The 19,657-nt window shown below is 37.0% G+C and overlaps 1 protein-coding gene across 4 annotated transcripts in view; it reads right to left on the bottom strand.

Moving 5' to 3' along the window:
- Positions 1-19,627, bottom strand: part of gem (transcription factor CP2 like gemini) — a 48,319-nt gene extending 28,692 nt beyond the window's left edge. For 2 of the 4 annotated variants that reach the window (XM_076132105.1, XM_076132106.1), the window contains exons 1-10: positions 19,396-19,627; positions 7,193-7,304; positions 6,627-6,747; positions 4,993-5,058; positions 4,047-4,143; positions 3,578-3,673; positions 2,901-2,997; positions 1,679-1,823; positions 970-1,071; positions 153-260 (exon numbers count right to left, since the gene is read on the bottom strand). In XM_076132105.1, the coding sequence (XP_075988220.1) occupies positions 153-260; positions 970-1,071; positions 1,679-1,823; positions 2,901-2,997; positions 3,578-3,673; positions 4,047-4,143; positions 4,993-5,058; positions 6,627-6,747; positions 7,193-7,304; positions 19,396-19,627 (1,176 nt within the window). Of the gene's footprint in view, positions 1-152; positions 261-969; positions 1,072-1,678; positions 1,824-2,900; positions 2,998-3,577; positions 3,674-4,046; positions 4,144-4,992; positions 5,059-6,626; positions 6,748-7,192; positions 7,305-10,527; positions 11,310-19,395 lie in introns of those variants that run through there. The other 2 variants (XM_076132108.1, XM_076132107.1) reach the window with 2 other exon arrangements.
- Positions 19,628-19,657: the final 30 nt, after the last annotated feature.

Here is a 19,657-nt window from a genome sequence, read left to right as displayed (position 1 = left end):
GATGAAACCATTGCATCCCCCAAAGAACTGTGTTAAAGAACTCTTGAATTCTTGCATTGTTCTACACATAACTTGGAAAAGTCATTGGTGTGTTGTGAAAGGCGAATGCTAAAAGAAAAGACCTCTTTAATATTATTTCGTAGTTTATTTACCTTGATATAAACGCCGACATCTTTAGTAGGGTCCCAGTACACGTGCAGCGCGTTCAAACAGGCCGGTTGCTCCACACGAATCACGCCGTACGATAGTGGCACGTCCACCTGACAATTAATTATTATTTGTTAATTAACTAGCTGTACCTACGATTTTGTTTATTTTAAGGATTTTATTTAGTAACTAGCTGACCCGCGCAACTTCGCTTGCGTCACCTAAGAGAATGAGTCAATATTTTCCCCGTTTTTGTAACATTTTTCGTTGCTACTCCGCTCCTAATGACCCTAGCGTGATGTTGTATAGCCTATAGCCTTCCTCGATAAATGGGCTATCTAACACTGAAATAATTTTTCAAATCGGACCAGTAGTTCCTGAGATTAGCGCGTTCAAACAAACAAACAAACAAACTCTTCAGCTTTATTATATTAGTATAGATTAAGTTTTAATCTGTGTCTCACTGCTGGGCAAAGACTAGTGTGGTGGTCTTTCCCGTGTAAATAGTGTCCTTAGGAAATTTTGAAAAGAAAAAGTTGCCTTTATTATGTTTTTCCACACATATGTATGTGTATGTCCCATCAAACTGGGTCCAGCCGTTATGATCAAGCAGAGGATGATACAGATCAAATAAAGACATTATTTTACAATATCATTATCTGAATCATTAATTTAATATATGAGACCAAGATGCCTAGAAGACATTATTTAAATAAATATATATATATATCGATACTTTTTATTATTCCAATGTTTTATTTCGTGTAATTCCTGGATTGGATCCCATGAAACTATATTATTTGTATGTATGTATGTATGTACCTCTACAATCCTCTCTCCGGGTCTCTCAGTATGCCACTGCGCGATCTGTTCCCTCTCCATGTACTGCAGCCGACGCTCGTGGAAGCAGATCTTTATCACGCTCTGTACGACAATTATTAAAATTAAATAATTAACTTATTACAGTCATTACATGGTAATAAGCCCCTACGTTAATATAAGTTTTATTAATTACTAGCTGACCCGCGCAACTTCGCTTGCGTCACATTAGTGAATCGGCGAAATTTTTCCCCGTTTTTGTAACCTTTTTACTGGTACTCTGCTCCTATTGGTCGTAGCGTGATGATGTATAGCCTATAGCCTTCCTCGATAAATGGGCTATCTAACAGTGAAATATTTTTTTCAATTCGGACCAGTAGATCCTGAGATTAGCGCGTTCAAACAAACAAACAAACAAACAAACTCTTCAGCTTTATAATATTAGTATAGATTTTAACTGCACGTTTGGCGTAGTGGTTAACGTGGTCGCCTTGCCGCAATTACCGTAGCGTCGAATCCCAACCGGGACAAATATTTGTGTGATGAGCAAGAGTCTTTAAGTCTGGTTGTTAATGTATCTATATAAGTATGTATTTACAAGTATATAAGTATGTTTATCAGTTATCTGGTTACCATAGTACAAGCTCTGCTTAGTTTGGAATCAAATGACTGTGTGTGAGTTGTCCAATGATATTTATTTTATAGTACATACCTTCAATATTTTGCCCTTATAATGTGACAGGTCTCCCAGCTTCTTCAGTTTGATCTCGTAGGGCTGGCCCTGGTTCAAGTACGTGAGGGTCTCCTCATTCTGCTTCGTGGCGATAGATGTCGCTGCTGCCAGCACGTATTGGAACCTAAGGGGGAAAGATTAACTTTATAGTATTTTTTTATGGTAGAAATATGGGTTTTGGGATTGAAATTCTAGTTTAACTTTTGTAGGGTATCGTGTACAAATGATGCCTATGTGGTTCCTTACATAACCAATTTATTGTAGTAAAAATTGGCCGTACCTTCTGAACTGGCGGTAAATTCTTCTTATCGTATGGTTAGTGGTCAACCTAGCGTCAAAGTTGTTCAAGCCGCCCGAAGACCTTTGACGTGGCTTAACGACTGTTATCTTAGTAGATAACAACCAGGACCGACTTTTAACGTGCCCTCCGAAGCACGGGGACGCCCAGTACAAATATGTGTGGATGGACCGACAATGGAGTGACCGCGCCAACGGTTGCTTAACCCACAGATCGTTTACCGACCGGTGAGCGCAACTGGCTATGGGCGCCTGCGGTACATTTACCTACTGTATATGTGACCAACATAAGCGTCTATACTTGATCTAAATGAATAAAGGATTACATTTTTGAAGTCAGTTGCTTTTAATTTAAATGGCGTTTTGCCACAAACTCATTATTATTAAAATACCATTAATATGTTATACTTTTTCTCGCAAATATACTTATCGTATAACCGTAAGGTAGGTTTTTGTTCTCCCCATAAAAACCTTTCTCGCGTCTTAAATACAATTTAACAAAACAATAAGTCAAATTGGTAGGCCGTGTTTGAGTTTTAGGCTTAGGAACACATTTTGATCCTATCTTTTCCTCATAGCCATTTGCACTCACCGGTCGGTAAACGATCTGTAGGTTAAGCAACCGTTGGCGCGGTCATTCTATAGATGGGTGACCGCATAGTGGTATTTGAACTGAGCGCCTTCGTGCTTCGGAGGGAACGTAAAATGTCGGTCCCGGTTGTTGTCAACTATGATAACAGTCGTTAAGCCATGTCAAAGGCCTTTCGGGCGGCTTGAACAACTTTGACACTAGGTTGACCACTAACCATACGATAGACAGATAGATCCTATTTAAAGTATTGTTCTCCATCAATTTTCAGCCAAGTCTACGAGGAAAGCCTGTGGTATATAAGTATGTATGTACCTGGTGTCATCTTTGAAGCTGGGCTCAGAGCGCGGCTGCATGGGTGACTGCAGGAACCCTTCTAGCGAGCTCGGCGAACACATCAGTAGACCTGCGTCTGTTAGACAACGAATAAGCATCAATATTAACAACTCCGTAGTACAGTCGGTAGCGTAACTACTGAACATGAGGTCTCGGGCTTGATTCCCGAGTCAGGCAAAGTGTTATTCGACTTTTTCTTATTTATATTTGACTAGCTTCCCGCCCGCGGCTTTGCCCAGCATGCAAGCATGCAAGGTTGCATCACGATGTTTTCCTTCACCGTTAGAACAAGTGATATTATTTGTAATACACACATAACTTGGAAAAGTCATTATCCGGGTCCAGACTAAGCGAGCAGCCCCGCGAGGCAATATCTGTAAAGATAGACTTGTAGCGGCTCGCTACATACAGCGACATCTACTGGGACCGGCGCGCAACCAACCACCACGCGCAGTGTGACTGACGTCACAAGTCCTAGATCGCGCTATCGAAGTTTGCACTGCAACTGACTATATATACAAGTTCCCGACTACAACAGTCGGGCAGCCTAGGCCCACCAGGCATGATCACCTCGCCTGGTCGGAGGATCCTCCCTCTGTGTTGGAGGAACACGATCACCTCGTTCCCCCACAGACTACTCTAATATAGCTACTCACTCTTATTTTCTTGTCCGTTTGGTGAATGGTAACCGTTGAGCGGTATCATAGTGCCGGGCGGCATCGTGGGCTGACACTGCATGCTCTCGGGGCTGCCTGTAATATACACACATTACTTAGAAATATTGCAGAGTTATATCATTACGAAGTCTTGGGTTTGATACCCAGATATTGCGAAGTTTCTTCAAGACTCTGTTTAAAAAAACTGGCTAACAATGGCCACCTTTACACACACACTCTATCGCGCGTTCTTAGGAGCGTACAGGATTACGCACGGGAAAGCAGCGTTTGTTTGATGATGATTTTTACAAAACTATTACTTTATACCGTACTCATAATACTAATAGGGTTTTAAGCGCAATTGAAAATTAAGGGTACGAGACGATACCATTTCTTTATCCGACATTTCGATTAAATTATTCATGGTCGTTTATGGTGTTTTTCCAAAGATATTAATGGTGGTACTTACCATGTTGTACCATCATGTTAGCGTTGTGAGGGGGGGACTGCTGGCAGCTACCCTCGTCCATCACATCGCGCTGGTTGTCTACCACCATGTTGGTTATCTGCAACCAAAGGACTTACGTCAGCAACCAGTAACAGTACACAAATATATTATAAGACTTCAGCCGCGTGGTTTGTGACTAATGACAGAATCTTCATTAAAACTTTCATCCCCTATATTATCCGCTTGGGGGTAGAATTGATCAAAATACTTTCTCAGCGAATCAAATTTCACCCCGATCCGTCTAGTGGTTTGGGCTGTGCGTTGATATAATCAGTATATCAGTCACCTATAAGTTATCTATATTTAGACTAGCTTTTGCTCGCGACTCCTTCCGCGTGGTTTTTGACTTAGGACAGAATTTTACTACAAACTTTGAACACTATGTCAGTCAGTCACCTTTGAGTTATAAATATTTAGGTTACAGTCCCACGACTGGGCGTGGGTCTCCTTTCGGAATGGGAGAGGGATTAGACCTTGAAGATATTCGAAATTTAGATTTTCTATATTTTGTGTACCTCTGCCAGCCGCTACACTTGCATACCAGTCCCTTAACTAAGTTGAAGGACTATACCAATCCTTAGCCATGTATTTAAGAAAAGTGATAGCCACTATCTGTTAGAGGCTATAAGCTATCTTAAAGCACGTTACGACCTATCATTGGAAAAAAAATCTAGGTCAAAACCTACAAGCAAAACCCCGTCAGGTAAAGATATTGTCTTGTCTATTTGTCCTGGCTAATCTCCTCAACCGATTTGGAAGGTACTTTTACTGACAGACAGCTAATGTTTTGAGGTTTAACGATGTCTATTTTTTCCCTATACATTAAGCTATCTAATTAGGTTTAACGAAACCTACTTCTACCCTATATACTAAGGTTATAAAATATACATTTGTGTAATATAACAACCTCACACAAGTTCTTCACTTCATGTTCCCAATCGGCTTGCTTTAATTTCGAACTATCCAGTGCGATCTGGGGACCAAACAAAAAAACATACAATATAACAAACTATATAGAAATGAGGCTTGCAAGCCTTAGAGATGGGTGGGCATGGATTCTGATTGAAGACACTAGAGAATGGAGAATATAGAGTTATGTAGAAAGAAGAAGGAGTCGACCTAAGAGATAGAATTTTGAAGAAAAGATGTCCAATTTGGAAAAACGTCCAAAACATCGATTAATTTCCCTTTAGGGCATAGAAGAACCTAAATCTTTATCTATGGATATAAAAATGAATCCATATTTCCCTTAGTCACACCATCACGCGTGAAAGGCTGGACCGATTTGACTAATTCTTTAAAAATACAAAAAAAAAAACAATTATTTATTTGTTTGTTAAAAATGAGTTGTTAGGCGATACGAAATTTGCGGGGTCAGCTACTTAATATTATAAATGTGTTTGCTTGTTCGTTTCTCACGTAGAAACGGTGCAGCCAATTCGGTTGAAATTTGGCAGGGTGATAGTAATCATAACTTTTAAACTCTCGCGTTGCATGTTTAATGTATAATAGAATACGGGAATTAATGATAGTAAGTTTTGAACCAGAGAAAGACATAGGTGTTTATTACAAAAATCGGTTAAATGGCTGCTATAATAAGAAATGTACATAGAACGCAGGGGAACGACGATTGAACACAAGTTACACTAGCCTAGGTCGCACCAAAATTCATACTCAGGTAGTGTTTTGAGCTTTGCTAACCGGCTGAACAGATTTTGATGAAATTTTACGGGAACTAGTCGAAGACTTGGGGTCAAACCACTTATCTATCAAAAATCAACCCCTAATAGGCTAAAAATGGGATAAAAGATATCAGGAACCACGCTTTTCAGCTTGTAAGTATTAGATAATATATTATAGTGAATCCCAACATGCAATTTACCAGCGTGGTGGATTCAACATGGAAGCCTGCTCTTATTCTAAGGAAAGCTTTTGCCAGGTGGGACAGTAATAAGGTTAAATTACTATTTAATTTAATTAGTACCTGAACAACGAAACTATTACAACCATATCTATACTAATATTATAAAATTGTAGTGTTTGTTTGTTTGGTCACACGCGCTAATCTCAGGAAATACTGGTGCGAATTGAATAATTATTTTTCTGTTGGATAGCCTATTTATTAAGGAAGGCTATAGGCTGTATTTAACATTACACTACGTCCTTAAAAAGCGGACTCGCAACGAAAAATGTTACAAAAACGGGGAAAATTATGAAATCTCTTATGTGACGCAAGCGAAGTTGCCCGGGTCAGCTAGTTTATTATACGAAAGAAATTCAGAAAATAATGTTGAAGAGAACATGAAATGTATTAGGTAAGGGATTAAAAGTCTTTTCGCATTAAGTGCGTATGAACTTGTAATAAAATCTTTTCTCTACACAAAAAAGCTCGATATTTGGGTACCTCACGAGCTCACTGAAAGAAACCTAATGGACCGTGTACTCATTTGTGATTCTTGAAGCCAAAGAAATTTTATTACAAGTTCATACATACTATAATGCGAAAAGACTTTTTCCCCGACCTAATATTAAACTTGTTACCTGTCTATCATCAGGCCTCCTCTGCCAAGCCGGGCGGCGTGGTGGGGAGAGCACTGCTCCTGTAGGAGAAGGTGCTTCCTGCTTGAACACCGCCAGCGACGGCAGCGACAACAGCGCCTCACTGCAGCCGAGGGGAGAAGTTTGTGTCAGAGTTGTGAAGTGTCGGATAATAGATGGCGTTAGTGTGTTTGTGGTGTAGAGATTGGTTACACCGAATAAATGTAGTGTCGATAAAGTTTGTTGTTTTAAGTTTTTTAAAGAAACGTAAGTTTGTTTTACATTCCCTTAGCTGCAGTAGTTAACAATGCTTCCATATTACTACCGTAAAGGGTGTAGTGAATTAGATTACCACACAAAACATATATTTGAATGATATACGAGGATCTATCTTAGGTCTTTGATTCGTAATAGCATATATTTTATTTATTAAGGTTTGTTATCAGACTGCTTCTTCAATTAAAGACCAAAGCAAGCTTATAATTTAAGTGAATATTAAAAGCCAATCCACTGTGTTGGTCTATATACTTTATAGTATTGTTAGTGTATATAGGTGTTAATAGACTCACTTCATAGACAGTTCGCCGGGCAGGTCGAGGTCGAGGTCGTTGACCTGCCAGCCGGGCGACATGTGTGATGACGAGGAACTGGTGCCGCTGCCGCCCATGTCGCTCAACGCGGCTGAAAACAGATTGACAAGTGAACAAGGTTTCTATTAGAGCGATTTCTGCACCGATATTAGTTGTGTCCATATATTTGGTCGCGACTGAATCTTCGAGTCGAAGTAAGGTACCTAGGTCAGATATGGCCAGCCGAAAAACTTTGCACATAGTAATCGTTAAAATAATCGTATTTCTAGTCAGACTATAAGCTTTCGACCTATAGAGTTCCGTACATATACAGTTAAACTTAATCGGGTAATCATGTTCTCTTAGAATAAAATGGCCGCATTTTAGTTGGCTTAGTTGCACGAAATTCCTATTTCAGATCGAAGGAAAGTGTGGTTGTCTTAATACTTTATCGGGTACTACTTAAAAGTGTTTAAAAATTGTTTAAGCCCTGAGTCATATTCATGACATCGGCGTCGTAAGAATTATTTTTGAACCAATAAACATTACAGCTATTCTTTATTATTAGTAAATCTTAACCCAATGTTTTTCACAAAATGTTAGTACCTACAGATTCCATATACTTCATATTTTTTCACTCCATCAAAAGAAACATACCTATCCTACTTGTTTTCTTAACAATACTGATTACAATTATTTGTTTTGTCGTGTTGTTTGTCTAACTGATAGAGCGGTTACTATGTAGACATATTTTAATTGTTTATCGTCATATAGGGTCAATTATTTATATATTCAGTAGGTATTATTTTTACGGGACTTTACGTGCAAAACATCACGCTTGTTATACCCCGAAAGCAAATGTATGAAATACACCCATTTTTCGCGATTTACATTTTAGTGCCATGTAATAAGGGGCGAGTCTATTGCCATATACCGGGCACGTTACCAAACTACGGGCTACTATTTGTTATATTCTAGTATTAGAGCTCTTTTGTTCGACTCGGGAATCGAACTCAAAACCAAGTGATTGGCTGACGTATACTTTACCACATAGTTAAATTAATATTTTTTTAACCTTAGAAACCCGAAGGAGGTTGTAGACTGATTCAGCTGATCAAAGGACAAGCCCTAAGTTATATATAAGTTTACATAAAGGCTATCGAGTGAATATAATAATGATTTTCTACTTCTAACCCAAACAAAACCGAACTCGTGCCTCGAACTAGTACAAGCCAGTTTACCAACCACTTAACTTTTGACCCATTATCACTTTGTTTATTCAAACCAAAGTCAAACGAATATATCGTATATCGACTGTCTTCAAGCTCGCTTTTCGCCTGAGTGGTACTTTTTAGTGCCACCGAGGCACTTTGGTACTTCATGAGATAAACACGTGCACTGATATCGAATAGTGTCACGTACTATTTAAAGTAAATATTGAGTTTATCTGTTGTGCAAGTGGCGATTGGTACTTTTTAGTGCCTTATCGTCGCAATTACTGTTATGAGGAACGTTTTTTTTCAGAATAATTGTCGATCGTTCGAGAATTTCTGGCACTAGAGATAACACGCATAAAAGTACCACTTGGACGAAATTTTCCGTTGGTCAAAATATTTGGCTTGTGTTATCTTAGTTACAAGACAAGTATCGTTGTTAATGATTGACCTCTAAGTGCCGAGAAATAAGTACCTACATATTTAAAAAGAAGAATCATCATTAATTTTAAATGATTTTTAAAGAATTTACTGCCTCCGTGGTGCAGTGGTTTAGGTATTAGATATAGGTACCATTGCGTCGGGAGGACGTGGGTTCGATTCCCTCACGGAACTTTTACTTGTGCGATCCACAAATAATTGTTTCGGGTCTAGTTGTACTTTGTGTCCATTGTTTGTATGTTCGTAAAAGTCCCCGTGACACAAGAAAAATTCTTAGGGCGGGAGTTGTCTTTTTTAAACAATAAACAAACAATTAAGGGAGCCTTATAATTTATTTTTCATTGTTAAGGGGGTGGTTGTCCATAAAAAGTTTGAAAACTTATGATCTACATAATAAAATATTTAATGTTGTAAAGGGGGCAGTAGTCCATAAAAAGTTTGAAAAGCTAAATAATAAAACGAACTCTTAATCACCACATACATAGATAAATATGAATATCTGCATTGAACTGCAAACAGTATTGTAGTACATACTTATCAGGGGACCTTTGGCCCGTGTATGAGAGAACTAGTATTTACTTGCACTGTACTTGTTAGTACTTTACTCGTTCATTTGAAGTTTAATCATGCACTGTAGATTATGAAGGTAGTTTGGTAGAAGACTGTACTTTGTATATAGTGTTGCCAGAGGAAAACGCAATTTTTACAAAAAAATATATGTACTCACTTTAACTTATCTGTAGGTAATTTGTAGTACCAAAATATCTGATAAAATTAATAATCAAAGCGTAAAAGCAGAAGTTATGTACATAGAGAATATAAAATTAAGTTTATCAAGAAAAAACGATGGAGAATAATCAGATTGAATTGATTTTTATTTCTGATCTATTCCTAATACCTACATGTGGAACGGCAAAATTTTAATTTAACACATTTTAGGATGCACTAAAGACATCTGGACACTGGAACGGCCCATACAAATTAGTAGTAAGTCATTTTGACATCGGAATCTCATACATTGCACTAAGCACTTATGACATTTTGTCACTGGGATGTTTTATATTTATTACATAGTTATAAACAACACGTCTAGCCTCCTCTAACATATAGTAAATGATTGTTGCTATCTCACCAGCGTGCATTGAACTCACTCTTTATTGTGTTAATGAATAACCATTAAATTATAATCAAATATGAGAATGATCGTTAGGAAACTAATCTGTTCTGAAGTTTTGGGAATGATTTTTGGTTTTTATTTTAATGTTTGTAGAAAATGGGTCATAAACGTTTTTAAATTTCATACCTACTTGGTAACATTTTGGTCTATCGTAGTGATTATAGAAAAGTTCAATATAACATAGGAAAAAAAACATCAAGGTTGTCATTCACCGCGTTTTAGACACTTGTAGCATTTAATTAATCTATGTATTTCAAAACCCTAAAGGTTTTGTTATACCATATGATGAAGTGTATCTATTACTTTAGCATGAACAGGCGTTCTCAAGGGCCATGATCACACATTGGCCACTATAATTACAATACATGACTATTTGAGTTCATTCGAGATGCGTTATTATAAAATCCTAAAAGTTTTGTAACCCTCCGAAAGCGGCTGTGCACGAAGGTCTCTTAAATATAAATTCAAATGAAAATATAAAAATAAATACAAAACATAAGTACCATAAGCATTATAAGTGATGCTGGCGAACGCGTGCGCACCGAACTCCGTGAACCTCCTGCCTTCCCTCGCTTCTCTCGCAGCAAACTGTAGCACCGCAGCCGCGGAGACGCGCTCCTGCTGCGGCATGGTATCCTCCACCATGTTGGACAGTTTGACGATCTACACCAGTAGATGGCACTACTTGTCGCAATGATAGTAGATCCGTGTCCACCGGTAGATGGCAGTACTTGTGGCAGTGATAGTCGATCAGCGTCCACCGGCAGATGGCGTCACGTGTCGCAGCAAAAAGTGATCAATGCTCGCACGACGCAATGTTAATATCAATATAGTCGTTAATTTCGATGCGATACTATCAAGGAAAAATCAAGATACTTTCTATTTACTCAATATCACCAATAACGCGTTATAGAAAGATGTCGTAAGTATAAGTTGTCGATTTCCAAACACAGATGGCGTTAGTTACTCTCACAGTTGACGCTATCCGTACGACAGATGGCGTTGCGCGACGATTCCCTTTTCGATCCTTTTACAGGAGATTTAAATTCGGCTGATAGTTTTCAAGTCACTGTCAGAAAATCCAATCGTATATTATAGTAAACGTCCAAACATTTGACTCGCATAGGATGTTCAAATGGTATTTAGTTTGGCTTAGGAAATGTTCTAGTGTCATGGTATAGGGTTCACTTCACTCTCACTGCAGTCACTCCAAGTTTTCCATTGGCACTGTTTGATTTGTTTTATGTATGTTTGTTTGTTGCACTTTTTATATTATATAAGTCGTTGTTTAGTTTTTTATCGCAAGATATGTAGAGCCTAAAAAATACGAAATCTAAGTATTTATGTTTCGTTTCGTTTCCTCTTGGCGTATTATAAATAGGATAGTAATAAACACCCTTACTACCCTTCTATGCGTCGCGCAGTTGGATAAAATATAGGAAAATGTTTCCAATCAATTGTTGTTTATTATTTACGTAGTTATATTTATTCATTTACCATGCTTTACAAGACGTTTTGGCACTGAGATCGTTACACATAACGTACATAACGCGAATGTTTAAAGTAATAAGTATTTAGTTGTAGAAAGAACTCATTCTTTATTTCTTGCAACTATTAACTGCATCATGTATTTTACCTCATTTTTTTTGATATTTTGGCAGTTACAATCTTCGTACTCAAATACTCAGATCAATCAATGCACTTTATTAAATCGTTAGTTCCCAATTACCACCAATCAATGTTTAAGACTGCCTAAATAAACATCCACAATCAAGGGGCCAGTTATCTTATGGGAAAAAAACAGAGCAAAATAACCGAGTGATATGAAAAGTGGCAAATAAAGCAACACATATAAAAGTGTTATAATATAAACATGAAATTACGTCAACCATGATAATTCAGTCGTGACATAACTATACAAATATGCGCATTAAAATTCTCAAAATACTTTTTGACAACTCCCGCATTAAGAATTGCTCTTGTGCCGCGGAGACTTTTACAAACATACAAACAACGGACACAAAGTAAAACCAGACCCGAAACAATTACTTGTGGATCGCACAAATAATTGTTCCGTGTGGGAATGGAGCCCACGACCTCCCGACGCAATGGTATTGGCGTGGCGACCTAAACCACTGCGCCACGGAGGCAGTGGAAACTCGAAAAGTTACTCAGACATTGCTAATCGAATGGGCTAAGACCTCAGACCAGATACTCAGACATATTATTATCCATACCCAGGAAAGTCTATCCCTAAGGTGTAATTTGATAAAGTATTAGGATGAGCGAAGACCTAAGTTGAGACTGAATTAAGTTGGTCTCTCTTAGCAAATTCTGTCTTTTCGACAAAATTTGACTATGATTTTGAGTTTGAAGTAATTTTGATCTTTTTTAGTTTGTCTGATGAAACAGACCACGGAATGGTGATGCTAAGATAGCATCAGAAATAAAATAGAAATGACATATCCATTTGCGAAAATTGGTTGCTAGATTTAAAGAAAAGTTAGAATTAAGTCCGATACGCTGCACAAATGCAGATTAAAAGACTTAGGATTCCTTAAAGACGAAATTCAAGGAGTCTTCGCATGCAAGGTTTCCTCACGTTTTTGGATTGTGAGAGATTATGTCATTAATGATTCCAGTAACTATTTTATCAAGAGTCAAATCTTTTTAAATGAACTTTTCCTCTAAGCACTACTTCAAATAGTGCAAGTCTCCATATCAGTCAAAAACATTCGTACAAAATTATTATCACTGTCAAAAATCTTGTTCAAACCAGATACGACAGTGCTTGTACGTAAACCGGTTCAAACTGGTTAGTAATGATAGAAAATATTAATGTTTATCAGTCAATGAGTTTGTTTATCTGTTTGTAATTGATTGCTGCCAGTGACAATGCATTCGTACGACCTATAACGCAATAGCTTAAACGAAGAAAAATAACAATATTATTATAAGGCAATTAAATTTTAATCACATTTAAGGACTAGGTAAAAAAATAAGGCTCTACCCCCTTTCCGAGCTAGTGGTAGATTCAGTAATTGTAAATGAATAAATGATTTGATTTTGATTTTAAGAAGAAGGGGCATGTGGGCGCGCGTGCCATATGAAGTATGCGCAGCTATACATACCCTAGTAAAGGTGCCGCCAAACAACTTGAACAATTTCGCTACATCTTAGTGAACGATTTTTAGGTCAGTTTAGAAATAACAGTTTTGCGCAAAGGGGAAGGCGTTTCAGCTTCGACCACCCGACTGGTATAACAGCCAAACAAGTGTCCTCTGCACTGGGTCTACATTATGTTTACTTTCTAATACAGCAAATTATGTTCAAGTTGTTTGGCGACGTCTATACTAACCTAAGAGATGACACTAACAACACGTAGATAGAATTGCGACATAAAACACAAAGTATTAGTGCAAAATACGACTCTAATATCATTGACTAGCTGACCCGCGCAACTTCGCTTGCGTCACTTAAGAGAATCATAACTTTCCCCGTTTTTGTAACATTTTTTACTGGTACTCTGCTCCTATTGGTCGTAGCGTGATGATATATAGCCTATAGCCTCCCTCGATAAATGGGCTATCTAACACTGAAAGAATTTTCCAAATCGGACCAGTAGTTCGCGAGATTAGCGCGTTCAAACAAACAAACAAACAATCAAACAAACAAACTCTTCAGCTTTATAATATTAGTATTAGTATAGATAGATATATGGCTGGTCATTTAAATTTGTAATAGTCGTTTATTTCTTTTCTTATTTCAGTTAAATGTCACCAGCTGAGTTTGTCGACAGCCATCTTCAATGAAATAGTTTGAAACGTCCTTTCCTCTTGTGTTAGTTATTCCGTGGTTAAGTTACACACGACACATACACATAAGTCTTAGGGCGCGTTCCCACTATGTCGTGACGACAGATAATCGTGTAGTTTTAAGTGTCGTGGCTCATGTGTTTAAATGGAGGTGTTCACATATAGAACGACACGACTTACTGTCGTCTACGACATTTTTTTGCAGTGACGACAGATTATCGTAACAGTGGGGACGGCTAGATATGACAGTCACTAAACAATAAAATGGTTTGACGACAGAAAATCGTTATAATGGGAACAGCTAGAGACGACAGTCGTCCAACGATAAATTAATCGTTACGACATAGTGGGAACTTAAACATAAGTTGGTATATATTTGTCACAAACGACTATTTACCAACACAATCCCTACTAAGCAGCAGTTCAAATACTCCACGTCATCATTTAGCGTCCAGCGTCTGTCGTTGTAGACCAGTTAGCACTCGCTATGTATGGAAGCAGGTGTGGTATTTAGATGATGAACTTGAAAATAACGTGCCAAATATTATAGAATAGTTTCGACTAGAAGTCTCTTCCATGAAAAATACCTCAGATAATGAGTAAAGAGAAGTGATAGCCGAGTGGTTTTAATATTCGTTTCCTATTCAGGTGGTTGCCCGTTAAAAGTAAAGGCAACACACCAAAGATTTTTCAAATTATGTAAAATAATATCACTTCTTATAAACAAAAGTTTTTTCACAATGCGAAAGCAAGCATCGTGATGAAACCTTGCATATATAAGGGTTCGTTATACCTGATTTTGAAAGGATGCTAAGTGCCCAAACTATGCCTCTATGTCCCTTAATTCTGGGGGTGGCTCTTGCCCAACAGAAATGGGTTGAAATAGTTGTTTTTGCTATGTACCTATACAATTATATTCCTTAAGCGTTAAGTCAAATTAAGAAATCCACACAATACAGGAATACACTTTTTGATGACATGTTCATACATATATCCTGTACGACAAGATGTAGGGATGTTGAATGATTCAAGAGAAGTTTGAAAGGATCGTACCAAGTAGCGTTCTTTTGTTCTGGCTACACCTATAGAAAAAAGACGGTGATATAATGTATGCATGTTCAAATATCTCAAAGGGCACAATTTAACACATAAAGGAACGATTATCAAACAGAATCCAGTATGGCCGCCGAAGGTCACCAGGTCATCTGACATACAAGTCTAATAACCAACTATTTCAGCATTATACGAACACGCGCTGGGGTCAGGGGTTCGATTACCGCCCTATCTGTTTTAGATTGCTGAAAGAGGGGCAATGAGGATTTTTATCAATTGACCTGGATTCAATTTGGGTTGTTTTTGGGTGGTATAGTGGTTAAATGGTGGGTTTATGGGTTTGATTCTTGAGTTAGGTGTTTAGCGTAGACTACTGCAGTGGCGAATGTGAAAGTGAAAATTTAATGATGTCCTTTTTTGAGATGTGAAATATGAAGTCGGGGAAAAAGTCTTTTCGCATTATAGTATGTATAAACTTGTAATAAAATCTTTTCTCTACACAAAAAAGCTCGATATTTGGGTACCTCACGAGCTCACTGAAAGAAACCTAATGAACCGTGTACTCATTTGTGATTCTTGAATTCAAAGAGATTTTAAAAGTGTTGAGATTGTTTTTTTAAAGCGCATAGTATCTTGATGTTCTTGTATCAGACAGTTTATTAAGCCGGGAACTTGAATACATTAATGTAATCACTGAAACCTATATTAAATATAAGATCGCAGAATTAATTTAGTCAAAAGTAAAGTACATATTTTATATGCAATGCAAATCAGAAATTTGAATCTGGGAACCTAGTTGAGCAATAATCGAATGCCACCGTTGGGGGAGAGATCAGTAAACTTACAAAAATAATAAGTACATAAGAACATAGTAACTCCTCCTTCTTTCAAGTCGGTAAAAAATTCTTAAAAACACGTTAACGAATAAAATGTTAATCTATTTCCAAATATGACGGAAACATACGTCAGAAAGAGATAAAAGATAACATTGATTGTTTAATAGCTATCACTTGTTATTCGGTACTTTTTTTGGTTAGCAACACTATGTGTGTCAATATCTATACTAATATTATAAAGCTGAAGAGTTTGTTTGTTTGTTTGAACGCGCTAATCTCAGAAACTACTGCTCCGATTTGAAAAATTCTTTCAGTGTTAGATAGCCCATTTATCGAGGAAGGCTATAGGCTATATATCATCACGCTACAACCAATAGGAACAGAGTACCAGTGAAAAATGTTACGAAAATGGGGAAAATTATGATTCTCTTATGTGACGCAAGCGAAGTTGCGCGGGTAAGCTAGTATCTAATATATAAAATTCTCGCGTCACAGTTTTCGTTACCATACTCTTCCGAAACGGCTTGACCGATTCTCATGAAATTTTGTGTACATATTGAGTAGGTCTGAGAATCTTATACCCCTAAGTAACACTATTTTGTTTTTAATTTATATGGCAAGACAACGTTTGCCGGGTCAGCTAGTTTTATTTATATTATTTTTATAGTTCATTGTCAAAGTGCTAAGTTTTACAGCTGAACTAAAACTTTCTGGGTGTTTGTTACATAGATTTACAGAAAGCAAAATTCAATACGAAACCTATGCTTGGTTGTGGGCTTCGCCGCAAAAAGGGTGGAGATCAAAGAGAGTGCCAAGTTCTACACAAAATCTAACTATGTATAACAAAATAACATTATGAACATATGTATAACTCTATTTGTATGTTTTATTCGATACTTATAACAATTGCGGTTATTTGTGAGGTCTTAAAGTTGCTTAGATCTGACTTTTTATATGACAGTTTACAGTTCATGTTTATAAAGTTTCATGACAAGCATAAAGTCTTTAATTATGTCGTCATTAAATAAATAAAATTATCTTTGTTATATAGGTGTTTCGATACGGCTGAGTTAACGAGAAACAATTAAGATTAGTGATTTCAACATATTTTTCTTACTTCCTAGTTGTTTTAACCTTTGAACTTATAATGTAATATTTAGCCCGGTTTTCACCAGTCCTGGATAAGTATCGGTTAGCTTACCAGGGGGAATTTTGGCAGTTGTTTTGGTTAGTTGTTAGATCGCTATGTGAGTCAGTCACCTTTGAGTTTTATTTATAGATTCCTTACGTCCGGTTTCTGAGGTACATTTAGCGGTAGTTTATCTATTCAATAGCGTTAAAACTCATATAAAAAAACGCTACTAACAAAGACATGGTCACTCCTTGCCAACGTTCCTTCATTAATTTCCTCTGAAGTTTATGATGCTGAAATACGACGATTTTCAGAAGTTTTTAAGCACATAACAAATCTGTGCATGGTATCAAATACAAATTTCCGGCAAAGAGACTTGACTTGCGGATACAGTCAGTTTAGCCACGGCCGAAACGTCAAGTAAATTAAGTTAAAATACATGATTGTGTTCATCACCGTGCAATGTCAAATAGTTATAGCAATAGGTTTCTTATAAGAGAAGTATTACGAGTTTTCATCTTTGTTGTATGGATGATTTTAAATCCATGCCAAAACTCAACATTATAACAAATAATTTTAACGTAGTTAATATTTTATCCATTGCAACAACGTCAAAACGATTCCTCTAACAAACTTTTCTTACAACGAAAACAATCTTTCAATCTTACGTCCTTTTCTACACCATTAACAAAACGCAAAGAGGAAACGAGACATCCAAATGTTTTACCAACAAAAAAACACTTTTTTTAGTACCTACATTCACATTTATACAAACACTATGAACACACACAATTAGTATTAAAAATTCACTTTTTATTATACTTTGAGCACAGCACCGATTCGTATTAAAACCGCGTGTACGTTAGTCTGTCACGACGTATCATCCGAAACTGCTGTATATCACAACTCGTTACTTTATCAGTTAGTATAGATAAGTTGAATGGTAAATAAACTTAATTGGATTGTTGGGTTTTCTACCTAAATGATGTGTGAATCAGTGAGGATTGTTTTGAATTTAATAGTATTTCACAGATTTGAGTTTCTTTCACATTTCACTTTCATTATTAATTAATATTTAACAGTAACTATACAATACTAATTTAATAATTTGGTACTTGACAACAGCAAATTTTTTGTTTGTTTTTGAAAGAGAAAACTCTCGCATTAAGAATTGCTCTTGTGTCGCGGGGACTTTTACAAACATACAAATAACGGATGATAATAATTTTGACAACTTATAACAATTGGGTAGTTGACTGGGTTAACGAAACATGATTAAACTTTTTCTCGTAAAAGGTTCATCTAAAATGCTCAGGCAATGTAATTTATTTCGTAAACATGTTGAGATTGTAATTACTACAAACTGAAACATTTTATTAGGCACTCATTTGATACCAACGAAAATACAAAACTGTGACGTCACTACACTGTATTTTTATACTAAAATGTGTTTTTGACATTTCATGAAGAGTAGCTGACTTGCCTGGTAGCCAACTACGCTTACCCTCGGTTTCTAAGGAACATTTTAGCGATAGTTTATCTATTCAATAGCGTTTAAACTCACATAAATATATTGAATAGATAAACTACCGCTAGATGTACACAGAAACCGGGCATTATCGAACTTCAAACTCAATAACATATAGGTACAAAACTCAAGCATCAAACCTGCATCACTTCTGATACAAAATAATCTATGTACAAACATCATTTATTGGTCATCTTATGTCAACACACGAACGAAGCCGTGTTAAATTAATTATATTATGTAAAACTCATCGCTTATTGGCTTATATACTTTGATACACGCCCATTTATAGACAAAGATATGTATATAAAACATATATGTATCACATTATCCCTGTTATACCCGAAAGTGCAGACCAGTGGTTCCCAACCAGTGGTCCGCGGACTACCAGTGGGCCGTGGAACTCAAAATATGGTCCGCGAATGTCTCTAAAATTTAAAATTTTCAGCACGATTATTACACTTTACTTTTAATATACTAACATAGTGGTTCCTGCTAACAAGAATAATATAAAAGTGGTCCCGGACTAAGAAAAGGTTGGGAGCCCCTGGTGTAGACAGACACAGAGGTGTACGAAATAAGTCCTCGTTTCGCTATTAACAATGTTAATCCCATGAAATAGGGTATCACCTACATACGATTAAGTAGCCTTTTTACGCATTTTTATGACGTTATTCCTTTTATATCCGAAGGTGTAAGCAGAGGTGAATAAAATCACCAGTCTCGCTATTTACAATGTTAGTTTTATGTATTAGAAGGCTGAGCCTATTGCCATATAATGGGTAAGTAACCAAACTCCATCCTACTATTGAAAATAGTCAGCAAAAATTATAAAAATTCAAAAGATAATTGCTCGAACCGAAGATCGAACTCTCAGATATATCTACATCGAATATATCACAAATCAAAAGCTTATACTCTGACTTTTATAAATACTGATTAGAATCGCATATTCATGTAGTACAACAATTACAGTCGTACAAAAAAGAAAAAAGTAAAACACTCACCCATCACTTTCTTGGGCGGCACCTTCCTCTGCTCCTTATCCTCGCTCTCGTCCCGCCTCATCATCTTGCCCTCCCCCTGCCACTTGCGCTTCCTCCCTTCCCTCTCTTCCAAATACATGCCGAAGTCCTCTTCCCTCACTAACGCAAGCCTCACACTCGACTCCCAAGTAAAAGTATCCTCTTTGCGACAATCATGCATAATATAGTCCTTTTCTCCCGAAAAATTTTCCATTACACAACACTTTATGAAAATGATATGATG

The sequence above is a fragment of the Anticarsia gemmatalis genome, chromosome 27, assembly GCF_050436995.1.
Source record: "Anticarsia gemmatalis isolate Benzon Research Colony breed Stoneville strain chromosome 27, ilAntGemm2 primary, whole genome shotgun sequence".
NCBI lineage: Eukaryota > Metazoa > Arthropoda > Insecta > Lepidoptera > Erebidae > Anticarsia > Anticarsia gemmatalis.
Note: the sequence above shows the minus strand (reverse complement) of the source record. Positions and strands in the feature narration are given on the sequence as shown.